Source organism: Schistocerca americana, chromosome 1 (genome assembly GCF_021461395.2).
Source record: "Schistocerca americana isolate TAMUIC-IGC-003095 chromosome 1, iqSchAmer2.1, whole genome shotgun sequence".
Classification (NCBI taxonomy): Eukaryota; Metazoa; Arthropoda; class Insecta; order Orthoptera; family Acrididae; genus Schistocerca; species Schistocerca americana.
Genome location: NC_060119.1, coordinates 828,693,481 through 828,714,329, shown reverse-complemented (window position 1 = coordinate 828,714,329; position 20,849 = coordinate 828,693,481). Strand labels below are relative to the sequence as shown.

The 20,849-nt window shown below is 42.2% G+C and overlaps 1 protein-coding gene across 1 annotated transcript in view; it reads left to right on the top strand.

Moving 5' to 3' along the window:
• The window catches only part of LOC124546401 (aminopeptidase N-like), a 263,906-nt gene that overhangs the window by 129,231 nt on the left and 113,826 nt on the right, over positions 1-20,849 (top strand). Inside the window, exon 11 of the mRNA XM_047125035.1 lies at positions 7,156-7,357. Coding sequence (XP_046980991.1) covers positions 7,156-7,357 — 202 coding nt within the window. The remainder of the gene's footprint in view (positions 1-7,155; positions 7,358-20,849) is intronic.

Below are 20,849 nucleotides of genomic sequence, written 5' to 3'. Positions count from 1 at the left end.
TAACATTAAGTCAATGTTCTATTTATACCTTAATTGACAAAAGGTGGATGTATGCTTAGTTTATGCATCACGTAAGGTATGTAAACTAATGCATACATCCACCCTTTTGCCAATTAAATCTTTGACATAATGTTATAAACATCCCACAGTGCGTCAGGTCGTTAATACATATCTCAACTGTAAGCTATGAACAAATGATGTACAATATCTTACAACAATTATTCATTCACAATTGTAAATATCATGTACCAAAAGTTTCGCTAAATGTTAATATCTAACAACAATCTTACAGTTAGAAAATAAAAAATGACCCACTGAAGACAGCACAAAAAGTGCTGAAACATGTCTGGGTGAAACAAAAGAGAACAAAGGTGTCTTGCATAAGGTGGTATTCCTCGTTCTATAATCAGCAACTACACTCCTGGAAATTGAAATAAGAACACCGTGAATTCATTGTCCCAGGAAGGGGAAACTTTATTGACACATTCCTGGGGTCAGATACATCACATGATCACACTGACAGAACCACAGGCACATAGACACAGGCAACAGAGCATGCACAATGTCGGCACTAGTACAGTGTATATCCACCTTTCGCAGCAATGCAGGCTGCTATTCTCCCATGGAGACGATCGTAGAGATGCTGGAGGTAGTCCTGTGGAACGGCTTGCCATGCCATTTCCACCTGGCGTCTCAGTTGGACCAGCGTTCGTGCTGGACGTGCAGACCGCGTGAGACGACGCTTCATCCAGTCCCAAACATGCTTAATGGGGGACAGATCCGGAGATCTTGCTGGCCAGGGTAGTTGACTTACACCTTCTAGAGCACGTTGGGTGGCACAGGATACATGCGGACGCGCATTGTCCTGTTGGAACAGCAAGTTCCCTTGCCGGTCTAGGAATGGTAGAACGATGGGTTCGATGACGGTTTGGATGTACCGTGCACTATTCAGTGTCCCCTCGACGATCACCAGTGGTGTACGGCCAGTGTAGGAGATCGCTCCCCACACCATGATGGCGGGTGTTGGCCCTGTGTGCCTCGGTCGTATGCAGTCCTGATTGTGGCGCTCACCTGCACGGCGCCAAACACGCATACGACCATCATTAGCACCAAGGCAGAAGCGACTCTCATCGCTGAAGACGACACGTCTCCATTCGTCCCTCCATTCACGCCTGTCGCGACACCACTGGAGGCGGGCTGCACGATGTTGGGGCGTGAGCGGAAGACGGCCTAACGGTGTGCGGGACCGTAGCCCAGCTTCATGGAGACGGTTGCGAATGGTCCTCGCCGATACCCCAGGAGCAACAGTGTCCCTAATTTGCTGGGAAGTGGCGGTGCGGTCCCCTACGGCACTGCGTAGGATCCTACGGTCTTGGCGTGCATCCGTGCGTCGCTGCGGTCCGGTCCCAGGTCGACGGGCACGTGCACCTTCCGCCGACCACTGGCGACAACATCGATGTACTGTGGAGACCTCACGCCCCATGTGTTGAGCAATTCGGTGGTACGTCCACCCGGCCTCCCGCATGCCCACTATACGCCCTCGCTCAAAGTCCGTCAACTGCACATACGGTTCACGTCCACGCTGTCGCGCCATGCTACCAGTGTTAAAGACTGCGATGGAGCTCCGTATGCCACGGCAAACTGGCTGACACTGACGGCGGCGGTGCACAAATGCTGCGCAGCTAGCGCCATTCGACGGCCAACACCGCGGTTCCTGGTGTGTCCGCTGTGCCGTGCGTGTGATCATTGCTTGTACAGCCCTCTCGCAGTGTCCGGAGCAAGTATGGTGGGTCTGACACACCGGTGTCAATGTGTTCTTTTTTCCATTTACAGGAGTGTAGTTGCCAAAAAGAAATTTAATTTCTTAATCGATTTAGGGTACTTAGTGCCCTTCTCCAGAAGGTTATACCTATCACATTATTTGCGAATGTCAACAATAACATGCATACAGCAGAATTCCGTGGTCATGTGGTTTATAGCGCCTTTATACAAATGGTATAAAGAAGATGATCGGTATTCTTCGATGATGCAATTCTCTGTCACCTCCGACTTATTTGTGTAGCCGAGGCGGACGTTCCCTGCGTGTTTTCTACACAACACAGGCATTATTAAGGAAACAAATTTAACATGAAGTGCCTTTTTACTCCATTTTTTGTACGGGCACTATGAAGCAGATGACCACGGTGTTTTGTTGCATTGATTTTATTGTTGACAGTCGCAAATAATGCTCTACGTACAGTATAACCCTTTGAAGAAGGGCACTAACTGCCCGAAAGCGGTTAAGAAATTAATTTTATTCAACTAGTTGCTGATTATTTCTATGTATACAGATGCTGCACAAAACCCAACCTCATGGCGCGGAACAACAAAACCAAAAGATAATGCTTGAAGTTACTTATAGATGTCTCTACTCCGCATACCTCCATGTGATCTTAATAACGGTCACTAGACTGAGACGCCGAGCAGAAAATATCCTATTCCACTCTCCCGTACAACCGCTAATGTTTCCCAAACAAGATGTTCAGTTGAGGTGCTGCTTTTAAGGAATGTAACACACTCATATGCCTACAACTCACAATGATTCTAACAGTGATGGAATATGTGTCTGGTGCTGAAAGACGTCCTTCGGTTTAATAATGTCACGTTTTCTCTTTGCTTGTCTAGCAATGCAGCGGCAAAGCGAATAGCGGATCTAATACCCACTTCAATATAGATGATTACGTGAATTTCCAGTTGCGCTACGTTCGTCGGTGAGCATGCTTGGATCAGAGATTGAACAGGCAACGGTTATGGCTCAACAACACGTGAAACTAATTAGTCAAATAGCACAATGGATTAAGCAACAACCATGCTTGCGTACGGTTTCTCACTTTTAGGTTATCCCTAATTCTCACGTGGTATGCATAACTCTCACTTGTGACTAAGAACATGTAGGACAATAGAAGATCAGGTGATAGAAAATCAGTTACCGGAACACAGTGATTCCTCCAGGTTGTGGGTAAGCCATGTCTCCGCAATATCTTTGTTTCAGGAGTGCTAGTTCTGCAAGGTTAGCAGGAGAGCTTCTGTGAAGTTTGGAAAGTAGCAGACGAGGTATTGGTGGAAGTACAGCTGTGAGGAAGGGACATGGGTCGTGCTCGCATGGCTCAGTTGGTACAGCACTTGTCCGCGAAAGGCAAAGGTCGAGACTCGGTCTGGCATACAGTTTCAATCTGCCAGGAAGTTACATTGAAACCTTTTATAATGAACGGTGACCATTTATTTGTAGAAACAAATCAAACACGTGGGATCCTCACCAACAGACCCTTACAACACTTTTATCGCACAAAAATCCAAATTACATATATGTACACATTATTACCGAGGACTTTTGCTTGTAGGTCCCTTAGAATATTATTATAACTGACCTACAAGGATACACGGAACGTAGGTTGGATTCAGACTCGCTTCGGAGAGACTAAGCTTTCAAGCACAGTCACCACAAAGATCACATAATTCACACACGTTCGCACGATAAGGGAAAGTGAGAAACGACTTATTTTACCTCCGCTGACAATTAAAATGAGCAGATAACAAAAGTAATGGTAGGTAACCGCTGTTATTGGAAGTGGAAGTAATTTGAAACATTTTATTAAAAATCTAAGGAAGGCTTAATGGCAACAATTGTCGACGACTGTTGGGGTTTGTTCGAAACAGAATTTCATGGACTACAAGAAACCATGTAAGCACTATGCATAAACTACTAGATCCGAGTATATAGTGACATGGTAGACATGTGTCACGACGCTAAGCACAAAGGATGATCATTTGAACGCCTGAACTTCATGAAAAATTTCCCACGCAACACTGGTATTACTAAGCAAACAGATTTAACAAGAAACGAGGTCAGAATGCTGAAGGCGCCTGACTCCGAATACGCGGTATGATGGTCAATTCACACAAAGCCGAGACTATCCAACTGCTCTCCCACATAAAAGTAATTAAAATGACCATAATACGGAATGGCATAGCGCCCATCGTGTCAAACTAATATCCACACAGAGCAGACAGTTCGCTTCTACAAGTTAAGGTAAAATACTGAACTACCTGAATCCAGACTGGAACGAACCAGTTCACGAGAAGTACCCAGCTAGTGGCAAGAGTGTCGAACGTGGCTTTAACCAAAACGGTACCACTATCAAGTCGCAGTGTTGTGGAGAGAGTTACGTTGACTCCGATTACGGCATCACGAAATATGAACATAGTGTTTATCTTTGGCTCTGCTAAACTACCCCACCAAGTTAAGTTGTCAATATTTTAGACCATCCACGCTGTGAGTGCCTGACAAAACATTTGAATTGTAGAAACACTCACATCAACCACTCATGATTAAACGTAGGGTTGAACAGCAAAGGATATTTACAGACAAACAAATCTGTTCACCAGATGACACTAGTAACTCGAAATGAGCAACATGTATCACGAAAACCAGAACGACAAGTATGCAAGATGCATAATAAAGACGCGGATTATGAAACTATTCCGAATGAAACGATTCAGTACTACCACATGCCTATTTCGTAAACAGTTCAAATCCTGTTTACTGATAGTAGATACTGAAGGTTAATAGTTTAACTCTAACGACTTTATAAGGTTTGAGTTAAAAGAGTTTATGTGATACTGTCGTTACACACCGCGACAGTTATCTGCCCCATGACGAATCACCGTTGTTGCGGTATCTGAACCTCCTGCAGTCGTACGTTACCTATCAACTAGTGAGAGCAGAATATTGGCCTTTAACTGTGTTGCACTATCAAAATCTTTCGCACCATGTCCGTTCCATATTACTTGGAGTTCGAAACTAAACTTTAACCGACGTTTCATGTAGTCTGATTTAGTTGGAACGTCCTCTTCTTAGCTTTGTCCTCGGACAAAAAGTTCGTTGTGTCATATCGATGGAGCTGGCTGCACTTATAAGGACCAAGAACACTGGCCTCCCGTCGCAACATTAACAGTTTGTTAATAACCGGTTCGCTACTCCAAGGGCGGTGTTTGCAGATTTTAAAATAAGACAGCTGGCGGATCGCCATGGCCAATACACACCTGCAGTGCATCGCAATGACGTCAGCACAGAACGTACTGGGCTGCATCGCCCATAAGTGCCAAGATATCTTCTCTTGAAGATAGGCCGCACAACGTTGCGCTATTGGGGATAGACAGCCACGGTGCTGCTACCACGTGTCCATCCTCATTTGTAATGGGTTGCTCTCTAACACTGATGGAGATTAACACAGTTGTTGGTGTCCAGTGATACACTTGTCATAACTGTTCCCATGACATGATATTCTGCTATACCATACCGATCATTTACCTCCAAGGACAGCGACGTTTACTTCACGAAGCCAACTGAAATTGTTTACAAGTAGGCATAGATACCAGGTTGACTGCCCTTCTAATGGTTCGGAAAAAACTCCTAGAGTAAAAATTTCGCGATATGTTTTAGTGCGTTACAATGAATTACATTATGATTTCAGACCCTTCGCTGGAATCACTGTGGTAGTTAATTTAGTAAACCCATGAGCGTTACTCCTTTCTGTGCAAACACCACATAAATTGTAAATCTCGCAAGAGAAATAATTGCCGTGGCAGGTTAAGGTTAATTATACTTAAAAAGTCCGCCCCATTAACTGAATGGTCAGCGCATTGGAGTGCCACGCGCGGGGGCCAGGGTTTTATTCCCGGCTGGGGATGGAGATTTTTTTCCCCTCAGGGACTGGGTACTGTGCTGTCCTCATCATCATTTCATCCCCATTGTCGACGCGCAAGTCGCCCAGTGTGACGTAGCATTCAATAAGCCCTGCACTTGGCGGCCGAACTTCCCGCCTGGGAACTCCCGGCCACTGACGCCTTACGATCATTTCCATTTACATTCTGAAAAAGTTTCTTGCATGCGGTTTTGGTGAAAGCCCTTGTTTCTATTTTTAAGACAAGTATTGGTGCATATGTTTTGTAGTTTATCAAGCCATTAATTTCAATTATGACATTCTGCGACAATTTGTTACATCTGTGCTGTTCTGGAAATCTCTATGAGTTGGTGGTACACACAAAAACATTTTCATTGGACTTTAACGCAAATTTCTATCTCATAGCCTTACGTTGCACTGTGTCGGAACTGAGTCTGCTTTCAAACTTTTTTGACTAGAAAATTTACTAAATGTCTCACTTGTCTCAGTGTGTCCCTCTGCCTTCATTTGTGTTTATGTGTCAAATTCGATGTTATATTGCCTTTTATTTGTCATATATTTGTGTGATGAAAAAAACATCAGTACTCTTGTTATACCTTGATGATTCTTTCGTAACATTGGTACATTAAGCGAAATATCTACAAAGACAATAACCGTCTCTGCAAATATCACATGAATATTCAGGAACTTTGAGGAATGTTATGATAAATCCTCAGGTAGCTGCATACACAGTCACAGAAGCGACAAAGCTCCACAACTGAAAGTTTCCTCTAAACATTACTGATGCTCGCCAAGAAATATCGAATGGCTTTTATTCTCTGAAATATTTGCAGTTGTCACACAAAATTTTCTTTTATTGTGGCAGAATCATTCTCTGTCGAAATAAACGAAAAATTCCTTACTCTATCAACAACCTAAAATATTCTAAGTCTGAAGATGCAATGAAACTCGTCAATAAATTCAAACCCCACGAATCATAACGTCCTGGAATCTTTTCCTTATTGACACGAAACACTTTGGGAAATATGTGAAGTCCTGGTATATAATTATCAACCCCAGAAAGACAGCTCTAAATGATACATATACCAAAAATTTAAAATTCCGAATTTGGAAGTAGCTTGTCCACTGACGACGGGTAAACGTCCGTATGGTCAGTGATAATAGTTCACTATTGCTTGTCGCATATACGTTTTTATGCGTGCTCTCTGTCACTTCCAGAATGCTTTTACTGTCAGTCTCGGGCAATTTGTGTTATTACTAATATCACTTCTATATTCCTTAAAACTGTACTCCGGGTCCAGCTTCAGTAGGTTTCACGAGACACCACGGTCAGCTGGCCCTGTTAGTTTACTAAATCTATGTTGTACATCTGCCTTCATTCTTTGAATGGGCTACACAATTAAGTACATAAATGGTGCACTTTGTGTTACAGCATATGTTCTTACGGGAGAGGCCCCACGATGCACCAAACAAGGACAAGCAGCTGTGGTGGGTGCCCATCATGTTGATGACCCGAGATGACATGGACGTCTCCACAATGACAACGATCACCTGGATGCAGGAGCAAAGGGAGATCAGCATTGCAGATATGCCCTCTGAAGACGCCTTCGTCGTCGTAAACCCAGAGGAAATAGGTGAGCAAATAGTTATTTTCCGCCATCAGAGAACTTATTTCTCGTGAACACAGACAGCTATGAGTGTGCCGCATAGCTTAAGTCTACACATACAAGTGGCGATAGAAAGATCCCTTTTCAGTATGTTGCTTCAGCGTATAAGTAAAATAGCGCGATTCAAATGCGAGTACATTAGCACTGACGTGTAGGCAAGGAATTAGTGTGGCATTCATGTCTTTCTGACGCGCAAGTGGTAAATGCGGGAAAGCGAACTAAGGCGACATTATTCCCAAAGGCATGCAATCAGGAACAATGTGCTATTATTCTTTTCTTGGCTGCCAGAGGGAAAACACCAGTAGACGTCCTTCGCAGAATGAAGAATGTGTGTGAGGCAGCATGTCTGTGGAAAACCACCGTTGTGGAATGGTGCGCCAAGTTCCGTGATGATTGCGATTCGCCACGAGACGCCTATCTATCTGGGAGGCCATCCTCATCCGTTATGGGCAAGTGGAGACATTCAAGCAACACCCTATAGCTCTGATCTCTTCCCATGCGACTGTCACGCCTTCGGATCCTTAAACAGGAGCTTGAAGGGTGGATGACTTCCGTCGGTTGAGGATGTGAAACAGGCTGTTACAGATTTCTTCACGCAGCACCACATTCGATTTTATTACTTGGGTATCTTCAATCTGGTGCGTCGGTATCATGATTGCCTCAATGCTGACGGCGATTTTGCCTGATTCGCATACCGATTCTGGACCGCACGGTCTTTGAACGGAAACGTTTTGATCGCCCCTTATACAGAGTGTTACAAAAAGGTACAACCAAACTTTCAGGAAACATTCCTCACACACAAATAAAGAAAAGGTGTTATGTGGACATGTGTCCGGAAACGCTTAATTTCCATGTTAGAGCTCAGTTTCGCTCAATGGAGCACGTTATCATGATTTCATACGGGATACTCTGCCTGTGCTGCTAGAACATGTGCCTTTACAAGAACGACACAACATGTGGTTCATGCACGATGAAGTTCCTGCACATTTCAGTCGAAATGTTGGTATGCTTCTCAACAACAGATTCGGTGACCGATGGATTGGTACAGGCGGACCAATTCCATGGCCTCCACGCTCTCCTGACCTCAACCCTCTTGACTTTCATTTATGGGAGCATTTGAAAGCTCTTGTCTACGCAACCCCGGTACCAAATGTAGAGAATCCTCGTGCTCGTATTGTGGACGGCTGTGATACAATACTCCATTCTCCAGGGCTGCTTCAGAGCATCAGGAATTCCATGCGACGGAGGGTGGATGCATGTGTCCTCGCTAACGGAGGACATTTTGAACATTTCCTGTAACAAAGTGTTTGAAGTCACGCTGGTACGTTCTGTTGCTATGTGTTTCCATCCCATGATTAATGTGATTTGAAGAGAAGTAATAAAATGAGCTCTAACATGGAAGTAAGCGTTTCCGGACACATGTCCACATAACATATTTTCTTTCTTTGTGTGTGAGGAATGTTTCCTGAAAGTTTGGCCGTACCTTTTTGTAACACCCTGTATATCTACACTTACATCGTATTCTGCAAGCCACCTGACGGTGTGTAACGGAGGAAACTTCTCGTACCACTTACTGTTCCCCCCTTCCCTATTCCACTCGCGAATGGTGGATGGGATGAATTATTCTCGGTAAGCTTTTGTATTAGCTGTAATTTCTCCCATTTTCTCGTCGTGGTCATTCCGTGAGGTGTATGTGGGAGGAAGTGATATGTTGTCCGACTCGTCCAGGAAAGTGCTCCCTCGAAATTTCAATAGTAAACGTCTCCGTGACGCACAACGCCTCTCTTGTAGCGTCTGCCACTGGAGTTTGTTGAGCATCTCCGTAACACCCCAGGCCGGCTAAACGATGCCGTTGTATCTTCTCTATCTCTTCTATCAGTGCTATCTGATAAAGATCACAGATTAACGAACAACACTCAAAACTCGGTTGAATGCGCGTTTTAAGCCACGTCCTTTGTGGATGAGTTACAGTTTCTTGAGATTCTTTCTAGGAATTTCAGCGTGGAATCTACTTTTCTACTGCTGCCTTTTATGTAATCATCCCACTTGGATAGTTAGTCCTAGGTATTTTACGATGGATATTGTTTCCAACAATTTGTAATCAATAGTGTAGTTAGCTAAATGTTTCCCTGAGACATTTTAATCTCTTTTTATTGTCTACGATAATGACCGAAGCAGACGAAATGAATTAAAATTTGTGCGGTGGCTAGGACTCGAACACGGGTCTTCTTGCTGGGCAGAAGTGCTAACCATTACATCACATGAATTAAAATTTGTGCGGTGGCTAGGACTCGAACACGGGTCTTCTTGCTGGGCAGAAGTGCTAACCATTACATCACCGCAGTACGTTGGCTCGCATTGCTGCACGAACTAACTAAGCTGACTGCCCTCCCCAACACAAACTTCAATTCACTTTTCCCTTACATATTGTCGCTACTGCCAGGGCTCTCTGATATTGGCAAGGACCTCAGCATTGGACGTAATGGGACGTCCTTGTACCATCGGTGATCTTATAGATCTTATAATTAAATGTTTCCCTGAGACATTTAAGTCTCTTTTTAGTATCTACGATAGTGATCGAAGCAGACGAAATGAATTAAAAATTGTGCTGTGGCAGCGACTCGAACCCGGGTCTTCTTGATTAGATAGTTCGTGTAGAAGAATTAGCTGTTAGACTGCGCTGGAGTAATGGTTAGCAATTCTGTCTAGAAAGCAAGGGGACCCCTGATCGAGTCCCGGCAGCGGTACAAATGTTAATTCATTTCGTCTGCTTCGATCATCATCGTAGATAATAAAAAGAGATCTAAATATCTCAGGGAAACATTTAATTATAAGATCTTTAAGACCTTAGGCAGTTCGTGCAGCAATGTTAACCATCGTACTGCGGTGGTGTAATGGTTAGCATTTCTGCCGAACAAGCAAGCGCAAATTTTAATTCAATTCCTCTGCTTCAATCATTAACGTAAATTGTGTAGTTGTAAAGTAATGGATTTCTTTCCATATGCGTACACAATATGTTACATTTACTTACGTCCAGGGCCAACTGCCAGAGCCTGCACCATTCATCAACAGTCTGCAGGTAATTCTGCAAATTGTTACTGTCTTCTGGCGTTGCTGCTTTCTCATAGATAGCCGCGTCATCCGCAAACGGTCTTAAAGAGCTTCCGACGCTTCCTGCTAGATCATTCCTATACATGATAAACAGTAACGGTCCTACAACTCTTCTTTGGGGTACTGTGGAAACTACCTGCAAAGGTAGTTTCGATTTTGTTCCGTTAAGCGCAACGTTTAGAGTTCCGTCCGGACGGAAGTCTTCAACGCAGTCGTAAATGTGGTCCAGTACTCCGTAAGTTCGTATTTTCCCGGTAAACAACAGTGCGGGACGGTTTTAAATGCCTTCCTGCAGTCAAGGAACACAGTATCAACCTGAAGGCCGTCGTCTACAGCACTGTGGATCTCATGCAGGAACCGAGAGAGCTGAGTTTAGCATCTTGATTACAATAGAGGAGGTTTAGTTCTTTAAAAACGTCATAATTCTTGAGCATAAAACATGGTCAGTACTGACGTCAACCATATAGGCCTATAATTATGTGCATCTGTTTTACGATCTTTCTTGAAAACTGGGAATGACGTGCGCTTTTTTCCAGTCGTTAGGTACCCTTCGTTGCTCCAGCGACCTGCAATAAACTGCTGCTAGAGAGGGAGCAAGTTCCTCTCTCATCTGGTCCTGATGCATTTCTGCTGCTATGTAATTGTAGTTGCTTTTATATTTCGCCATCGGCTGCCTCAATATTTGTCATTTCGACGTACGTACGGTAACTGAAAGGAGGGACCGATTTACAATCTTCCACGGTGAAACATTTTGCGAGGACGGATTTCAGCATTTCGGAGTTCTCTCTGTTATCTTCCGTTTCCATGCAGTATGTTCACTGAGTATGTGAAGAGAGAGAGGTTTTTGAACCGCTTAGGGTTTTTGCTTGGATCGGTTGGCAAAATTTTACTTTGAAAGTCATTGAACGCATCTCTCATTGTTCTCCTTATGTGATTTTTCTCTTTTTTGAGCTTTTGTTTATCAGATAGGTTTTGACTTCTCTTGAATCTATGATGAAATTATCTTGGATTACGTAGCAGTTTTCTAACACGGCTATTAAACCACGGTTGGTCTTTCCCACCCCTCAAGACTTGTCCGAACATATTTGTCTAAGGTATATTAACCGATGCTTTTGAATGGATTGTGCCGTTTGTACCCTGTCACTCTTGTTGAACAAAAACATTTTCCTACTTTTCTTAACATTCCTTGTAAGACATGTAGCCATAGTTGCTATTACAGCCTTATGATCACGGATACATTATTCTACATTACTGATTCGATAGGTACTGGTCTTTTTGTTGCAAGGAGGTCTGAGACGTTACCTTCACGAGCTAGTTCTCTAATTATCTGCTCGAAGTAGTTTTCGGACAAGACATTCGGAATAATATCACATGAGACTGTGTCTCTGTGACCAGTTTCGACTGCATTACTGACCTAGTCTATAGCTGGTAAGTTGAAGTCACCCTCTATTGCAACGGCATGATCAGGAAAATTGCTAAAGACGTTTTGCAAATTCTCTCTGAGACGCTCTACCACTACAGTTTCTATCCCAGGCGATCTATAAAAATACCGATTACCATTTTGATCGACCTTTGTCACTTAACTTCACCCAGATTAATTCACATTCGGGATCAGTGATCACATCGCTAGATATAATCGAATTCTTTTCTGCAATAAATACGCTGTTACCACTGGCGACTAACCAGTCATTCGAAAAATATTACAATCTGAACTTAGGATTTCGTTCACTTTCTGTTTCAACCAATTTTCTGCTCCCAGTACTATCAAGGCATTACAACCTTCAATAAGCGAAATTGTTTCTGAGACCTTTCCTTGGATGATCCTGTAGGTTGCAAATACCATATTAACCTTTTCTCTTCGATATGCGAGGACGAGAACTCTCTGAGTAGATTGTGGCGATTGTCGGTCACTTAAAACAAGAACAGAAAAACTCGGGGGAAGTGATTTAAAAGCAAAAACTTGACATCGAGGTCGTTGGATATGGAGTACTGGTCCAGCTGCAAGAGGAGGAGAAGGAAACGGGCAATGACGTGGTCGACGATATCCTGTTGTTTTTCTTATGAATGACTTTTGGAAAATGAAGTATTTTCTAAATCAGGTTGGATGTACAGGAAAATAAGCATCGCACTTCCCGAATGCCAGAGTAGTATCTTTGTCACTACAGTACTGCAATCGCTTTCATGTCGTTATTGTGTGACTTTCTTTCATGTGTCCCATCTAGTATAGACATTTCCGTCATTTTCTAAAATGTTCAGCATACAGGTACGAAATTTTCCAGGAAGTTGCTGTGTTCAAATGAAAACTAATGTTCACATGAAGGAAACGAGATGCGTGTTGTTTGCGGGACAGTTTGTGCAAGTTTACTCAAACCTTCTGTCTGCCTGCAAACTATTCTGCTGATCTTTTATGTCTGACCATATCATTGATGCCTCTCTGCAGGCTTTTTAACGTTTTACAAAGCTAATCTCATTACATCACTGTGTCTCAGTTTGTTGGAAATCAGGAGCGTTGTACCCTCTCTGATAGTATCTGCTGGAAATGGGTTATGCATCACTAAGATCGGTGGCAAGAATATAAAATCATTCGGCAACTTTTTGGCCACTTCCTCAAATGTATGCAGGTAGGAATTCCAAGATCTGTGACATTGTTGACAATGTAGCCTGCCGCGCGGGGTAGCCGTGCAGTCTGCGTCGTCTTGTCGCGGTTCGCGAGGCTCCCCCCGTCGGAGGTTCGAGACCTCCCTCGGGCAGGGGTGTGTGTGTGTGTGTCATCCTTAGGATACGTTAGTTTACGCTAGTAAGTAGTGCGTAGGCCTAGGGACCGATGACCTAAGCAGTTTGGTCCCAAAGTCCTTACCACAAATTTCCAATATAGCCTGCATTGTTTGTTAAGATCCTTCATGACATTCGCTGAGAGATTAGACGAAGGGTGATGAGAAAGGATGTAAATCGTTTGTCCTGTTCTACTGTGCCAATCACGTCTCCAAACACAGTTGTGGAGCATTATCACAAATGAACAAATCTGCGTTGAAAACATTGCTGAAATGATCACACAACAGACTGGTTTGTAGCTCTCCTCAATGATGTTAGCGAGACTAAGTGAACTCAGCAGCAGTTAAAAATCAGAATACCTTTGAGTAGGTCTCAGGAGAGGATCAGACAGATGACATGTAGCAAGCTATTTCAATGTGGATGGAATAATCCGAAATAAATGTGCATGATGCGACACCGTTGGCGGTTTCGCCTTGTGGCAGGGCTTACATGAAACCAAAACCTTGTAAATACGCTTCTCCATACTAAGAAAGTAAGATGTTCCATGCAGCTTGTGAACACATTCTCCTGCACCAAAGTGTTAACAGCTCAATTTATTGACTAACTCATCAGAAATGCAAACTCACTGACAATTCCCGCCACTTCTCTTCTTGAACAAAATATCAACATTCACCGAATAATTAGAACATTTTGTTAGCCTCTCAATTTTTCGTTAACTTATTTCCATCCTGATCTCTGTCTGGCTTCTTAGCAATTTTTGTAAGTGCGCCAATAACATAATGATCAAAAGCAATATTTTGTAAGTACATGACACTAAAATTGTTCTTTTCAAGTTTTCCCCTGTTTCATGATTCAGTTCTAGAGGTGGTCTTGTAAGAGCGACAACGACAGCGGTATCCTGCCCTCATATATACACAATTTTCAAACTGAACGATTTTAGATATATCACCAAACCAGCTAAACAACCGTTGGTTCATTTTGTACTCTTCAGAAATTCCAGTGCTTGATGATTAACATAAATAAACCTTTGTCATCACACCAAACAGTAACTCTAGGGCGTCATGAAACTCCTCACAACGGCTAGAGCGTGAAGTTGACTGAGTAATTGCAAGCACATTAAGTGAATTCCCATCTCTCGAAACCGATGGTATGATGCTTCAGTACTCCATCCACTTCAGCTTCTTGGAAGAGCTCCTTACTAAGACTCATCTCAGAACTGTCTGAACTTAGACAAAAATTCTTTAGTTGTGTCTGGATTTGACAGAAGAGGTGCTACCAGAAGATCCTGCTTAACACATTCAAGTTTTGCCCGTGCTTTGGTATCTCATTCCCAAGGAGTCTTGTTTGCGTTAATGCACACATTCATGGTATAGCCAAAATATTCATTCTTAGAAATCTTTTGTAAAAATTGATTATTTCAAGAACTACTCTAATCTGTTTGCTTGTCTATGGGAAGGAGCAGGTAGAACCTCTGACGCAGACACAATATGACCAAGAAATTTCACCTGACGACTACCGAACTGTGATTTTTCTAAATTATGCCATTAGTTCCTGAATTACATTTTCTTTTGTAAATTTTTTACATTTATTACTCTTACCTTCTTTTTTACGTTGAAAACGGAGCATTAAAATTGAGCAAGCGATTTAAATTTTTGTAGTTTTATCACAATATACCGTACCATAAATATAACGCTAAGCGCGCAATTTCTTTTTGAAATTTTATGTGAGAGATTGTATATCGAGTTTTGATGTAGAGTAACCATCACATTACCAATGTGACAGTTCTCTTAGTTATGTATCAAATTCAATAACTTTCCCTGCAATATCCTCATTAAGAAATCGAAATTTTCGTTCTAAAACATGTATTTGCCCTTTTAAGGTAGTAACATTAGCCTATAGTTTATCAGTTAACTCCTCTGCACTTTATTTTACCCTTTATCTAACATTTCACACAATTCTTTACTACTAGTCCCAGATTTCTCCTTACGTTTCGTTGTAATAGCCCTACTATCTTCCTTTATAAATGTCATCAGTCTATTAAAAAGCTTTGAAGAAATGTAAATGTTAGAGCTGAAAGTATTCCTGTGTTGAATTTGAACGGAACAACTAGTAGAAACGATAGAAAGATCTGCTTATGCACCACAACTGTCAACAGATTGGTATTGCTGAGCCATACCAGAAATAATTTCACTCTCATTCATGACAACACTGCTGATGTCGTGACTTATAATATCAACATTAATAGCTAGCACACACTCTCCTGCACTACTAGGAACAATACCTGAATCACTGTCAAGTACATTATCACTTCTCTTGGTAGCAGTAACTGCTAAGATATCTAAATGAAAATTTTCTGTGACTTGAGATACTTCTCTATTTCAACTTTTTTTACAAAACAGGTACCTAGTCCCTTTCTGACCAACTGCAGGTTTCTCCATTATACATTGCATACGAATACTACCAAAGAAGCAGCCAACAAATTCAAAATGACCCCATAAGGTATCAAATTACAACATAAAAATTCATGTCCAGATTTGCTTAAAAATCACAGAAATGATCTTAAAATTCCTCAGTAATTATTCTCGAACCACATAATTAAGAAGAAAATGAAAACTCATTCTCACAACCTCCTCTCATTGTTGTTGATGTTGTTGTGGTCTTCAGTCCTGAGACTGGTTTGATGCAGCTCTCCATGCTACTCTATCCTGTGCAAGCTTTTTCATCTCCCAGTACCTACTGCAACCTACATCCTTCTGAATCTGCTTAGTGTATTCATCTCTTGGTCTCCCTCTACGATTTTTACCCTCCACGCTGCCCTCCAATACTAAATTGGTGATCCCTTGATGCCTCAGAACATGTCCTACCAACCGATCCCTTCTTCTGGTCAAGTTGTGCCACAAACTTCTCTTCTCCCCAATCCTATTCAATACCTCCTCATTAGTTATGTGATCTACCCATCTAATCTTCAGCATTCTTCTGTAGCACCACATTTCGAAAGCTTCTATTCTCTTCTTGTCCAAACTATTTATCGTCCATGTTTCACTTCTATAGATGGCTACATTCCATACGAATACTTTCAGAAATGACTTCCTGACACTTAAATCAATACTGGATGTTAACAAATTTCTCTTCTTCAGAAACGCTTTCCTTGCCATTGCCAGCCTACATTTTATATCCTCTCTACTTCGACCATCATCAGTTATTTTGCTCCCCAAATAGCAAAACTCCTTTACTACTTTAAGTGCTTCATTTCCTAATCTAATTCCCTCAGCATCACCCGACTTAATTAGACTACATTCCATTATCCTTGTTTTGCTTTTGTTTATGTTCATCTTATATCCTCCTTTCAAGACACTGTCCATTCCATTCAACTGCTCTTCCAAGTCCTTTGCTGTCTCTGACAGAATTACAATGTCATCGGCGAACCTCAAAGTTTTTATTTCTTCTCCATGAATTTTAATACCTACTCCGAATTTTTCTTTTGTTTCCTTTACTGCTTGCTCAATATACAGATTGAACAACATCGGGGAGAGGCTACAACCCTGTCTTACTCCCTTCCCAACCACTGCTTCCCTTTCATGTCCCTCGACTCTTATAACTGCCATCTGGTTTCAGTAGAAATTGTAAATAGCCTTTCGCTCCCTGTATTTTACCCCTGCCACCTTTAGAATTTGAAAGAGAGTATTCCAGTCAACATTGTCAAAAGCTTTCTCTAGGTCTACAAATGATAGAAACGTAGGTTTGCCTTTGCTGAATCTTTCTTCTAAGATAAGTCGTAAGGTCAGTATTGCCTCACGTGTTCCAGTGTTTCTACGGAATCCAAACTGATCTTCCCCGAAGTTGGCTTCTACTAGTTTTTCCATTCGTCTGTAAAGAATTCGTGTTAGTATTTTGCAGCTGTGACTTATTAAGCTGATAGTTCGGTAATTTTCACATCTGTCAACACCTGCTTTCTTTGGGACTGGAATTATTATATTATTCTTGAAGTCTGAGGGTATTTCGCCTGTTTCATACATCTTGCTCACCAGATGGTGGAGTTTTGTCAGGACTGGCTCTCCCACGGCCGTCAGTAGTTCCAATGGAATATTGTCTACTCCGGGGGCCTTGTTTCGACTCAGGTCTTTCAGTGCTCTGTCAAACTCTTCACGCAGTATCATATCTCCCATTTCATCTTCATCTACATCCTCTTCCATTTCCATAATATTGTCCACAAGTACATCGCCCTTGTATAGACCCTCTATATACTCCTTCCACCTTTCTGCTTTCCCTTCTTTGCTTAGAACTGGGTTTCCATCTGAGCTCTTGATATTCATACAAGTCGTTCTCTTATCTCCAAAGGTCTCTTTAATTTTCCTGTGGGCGGTATCTATCTTACCCCTAGTGAGATAGGCCTCTACATCCTTACATTTGTCCTCTAGCCATGCCTGCTTAGCCATTTTGCACTTTCTGTCGATCTCATTTTTGAGACGTTTGTATTCCTTTTTGCCTGTTTCACTTACTGCATTTTTATATTATTCCTTTCATCAATTAAATTCAATATTTCTTCTGTTACCCAAGGATTTCTACTAGCCCTCGTCTTTTTACCTACTTGATCCTCTGCTCCCTTCACTACTTCATCCCTCAAAGCTACCCACTCTTCCTCTACTGTATTTATTTCCCCCATTCCTGTCAATTGCTCCCTTATGCTCTCCCTGAATCTCTGTACAACCTCTGGTTCTTTTAGTTTATCCAGGTCCCATCTCCTTAAATTCCCACCTTTTTGCAGTTTCTTCAGTTTTAATCTACAGGTCATAACCAATAGATTGTGGTCAGAGTCCACATCTGCCCCTGGAAATGTCTTACAATTTAAAACCTGGTTCCTAAATCTCTGTCTTACCATTATATAATCTATCTGATACCTTTTAGTATGTCCAGGGTTCTTCCATGTATCTCCTCTCATTATCATCAACAAATAGCAAAACCAAGATTACAGCAGAACCTTATGACATATGGAAAATGTTGAAAGATTACTAAGTATCACTAAAGAAATGAGAGTACTCTGCAACACTTTCATTAAAAACATTGTCTGATTTCCCACAAAACCTTTAATACTTTCAATGATCCCTCAGTATACCAAACCTCACTTCACACCTTGTTTGATACACAGGATACACAAGTTCATGTAAGTTTTACAAAAGCAGAAAATAATTGAATGAGATAAATTTTAAAACAACATCAGTGGAAATAAATGTTTCTACAGAACTCAAGACAAGATTAATACCAGTGAGAAAATTTAACACTGCAGTCCAGTGCAGTGGCGAGGAAATGAAACAGCGGACAATAGGCACTTTTCAAGCTTAGCAAGGGAAAAGGAAAGAAAAGTAATCAAATATCGTGAAAGAATGTAATGGATACAGCAACACAGCACGAACTAAAAAAAAGAAAATACCAATTTATCGTACGGCAATCGAAGCAGAGTGTAGAAAGACACACACTGTCGTTTTACAGCTCAAGTGCAGACTGCGAAAATGTTTTGCTAATCTGATTACGTATCAGGAGTAAGTCTCAAAACGGTTATCTCAAAGAGAACTGTAACTGTTTTTGGAAAAAAATACGAATCGAGTGTCGTAAGAGATGTACCGTTAGTGTGGAAACCTCGATATACTGTACCACCCAATTTGTAGTAAAAAGAAGGCTGATAAAACGACTAAGTATTATAATTCCTTCAGAACCAGAATAGACAGCTTTTGTTTCTCATAGACGACAAATATTAAGAAAACAATAGCTCTCGAATCCAACGAAGATATACAACCTATAAGTGCTATAAAGAAATTTAATTCAAAATATGCATCAAGAAATTACATCAAAACAGTCATTATCTTTACTATACTGGTCAAAGTCGACGGCTACTGTCCCAAATCCCTCTTGATTTGGGGTTGACAGTTGACTCTCAATGTGAACAAATGTAGCGTTTTGTACATAGAATTGCGGAAAGACTCGTTGTTGTTTCCTGAACAAACAGTGGAAACAGTCATTCAGTTAAATGTGCAGAAGTATGCGTGCAGAGTGATTGAAAGCGGAAAGTCAGATGCCAGATCGAAATTCATTAGAAGTGTGACGCAGTGACGGGATGGCTTTGAATTGGAGAATGATTCTCCACTGAAGATGAATATGAGTGCAACAGAAGAAGACAATCCGTAGATACAAGTGCCCCTTATTGTTTATTATTAAAAATGATTCAGCCTTCTTGGCCACGGGTGTTGATATCTGGAACCTCGGTGAGTGCGGCAGTTACTCTGCCACAGCGTCTCCTGGCACGATGCCTTTGTCAGTGGCAGGGCATACCAAGCAGCCACTGATGCTGCATCAGCCTGCCGTGGATATCTTGTTTAACCAAGCCCATAGCAGGTCCAGCAGTGGCACCTGCTGTTGTCCCAAGGAAGGTGGTTAAGTGATGGTAGGATGACACAATGTTCTGAACTCCTCATCAGAGGATGGACTGTTATGGCTGACTGCGCCAGGTCCCAACGATGCTAAACTGAGGCGACTTCAGTTCACACCCTGGAACATGGGAAGGTGACTGGTTCCGGCAAAAAGACCCATGGTAGAGGCATATCGTAGGGCTATGAAGAGTCTGAGCGGCCAGACAGTGGTCCAGGATTCGAGGCACGCTGATGGTGATGACAGCTGCGTCGTAGGTACATCATTGTTTTCATGGCACCGTGGGTGTCATAACATAGCCTGGTTGTCCACTGATTACGTGCCCGCCGCATGGGGTTCAAATACCGCCGTCGGGAGGCTGATCATGTGGAAAAAGTAGCACTGCCACATTCTTCTGTCGAATGGAATCTTCTCGAAGGGTTCACAGTGTTCCAGAACCTGGTCATTACTTCACAGTAGTAGGTCGGAGCCCTTTTTCACAATTGCTTCTGCCTTGCATGTTCAAATGGCTCTGAGCACTATGGAACTTAACTACTGAGGTCATCAGTCCCCTAAAACTTAGAACTACTTAAACCTACTTAACCTAAGGAGATCACACACATCCATGCCCGAGGCAGGATCTGAACATGCGACCGCAGCGGTCGCGCGGTTCCAGACTGTAGCGCCTAGAACCGCTCGGCCACCCTGGCCGGCCTTCTGCCTTAGTACTGCGACTTATCGTCAACTTATCCAAATTAGAATCATGGAAAACATAATTCGATTATTAATTTCCACAATCCATGCTTCTGCATCTGACAGTATGAAAAACTATTGTTAGCTCACCTGCAAAGTTTTTAATGTCCTTGCTGCCATTACCAAAATATTTGAGTAAATTTGAGGACTCTTTCACTTCTTTTTCGCTTCGATTGTGCATTTCTATAGAGGAATGTTGGATGCAGAATTAAACCAACGATCGATACTGAAGTCCCTCTTACATAGCTTGTGTGATTCAGTTGAGAAGTAAATAATGTAACGAATGTGTTTAAACACGAATGCCTCTATAATCAGCTCTCACGAGTCCCTTTTACTTCAGTGCCTTATTTATACAATAACTACTGATCGGTACGAGGCCAACACATTCTCTTCTCACTACCACACCAGATCCGTAGACTTTATC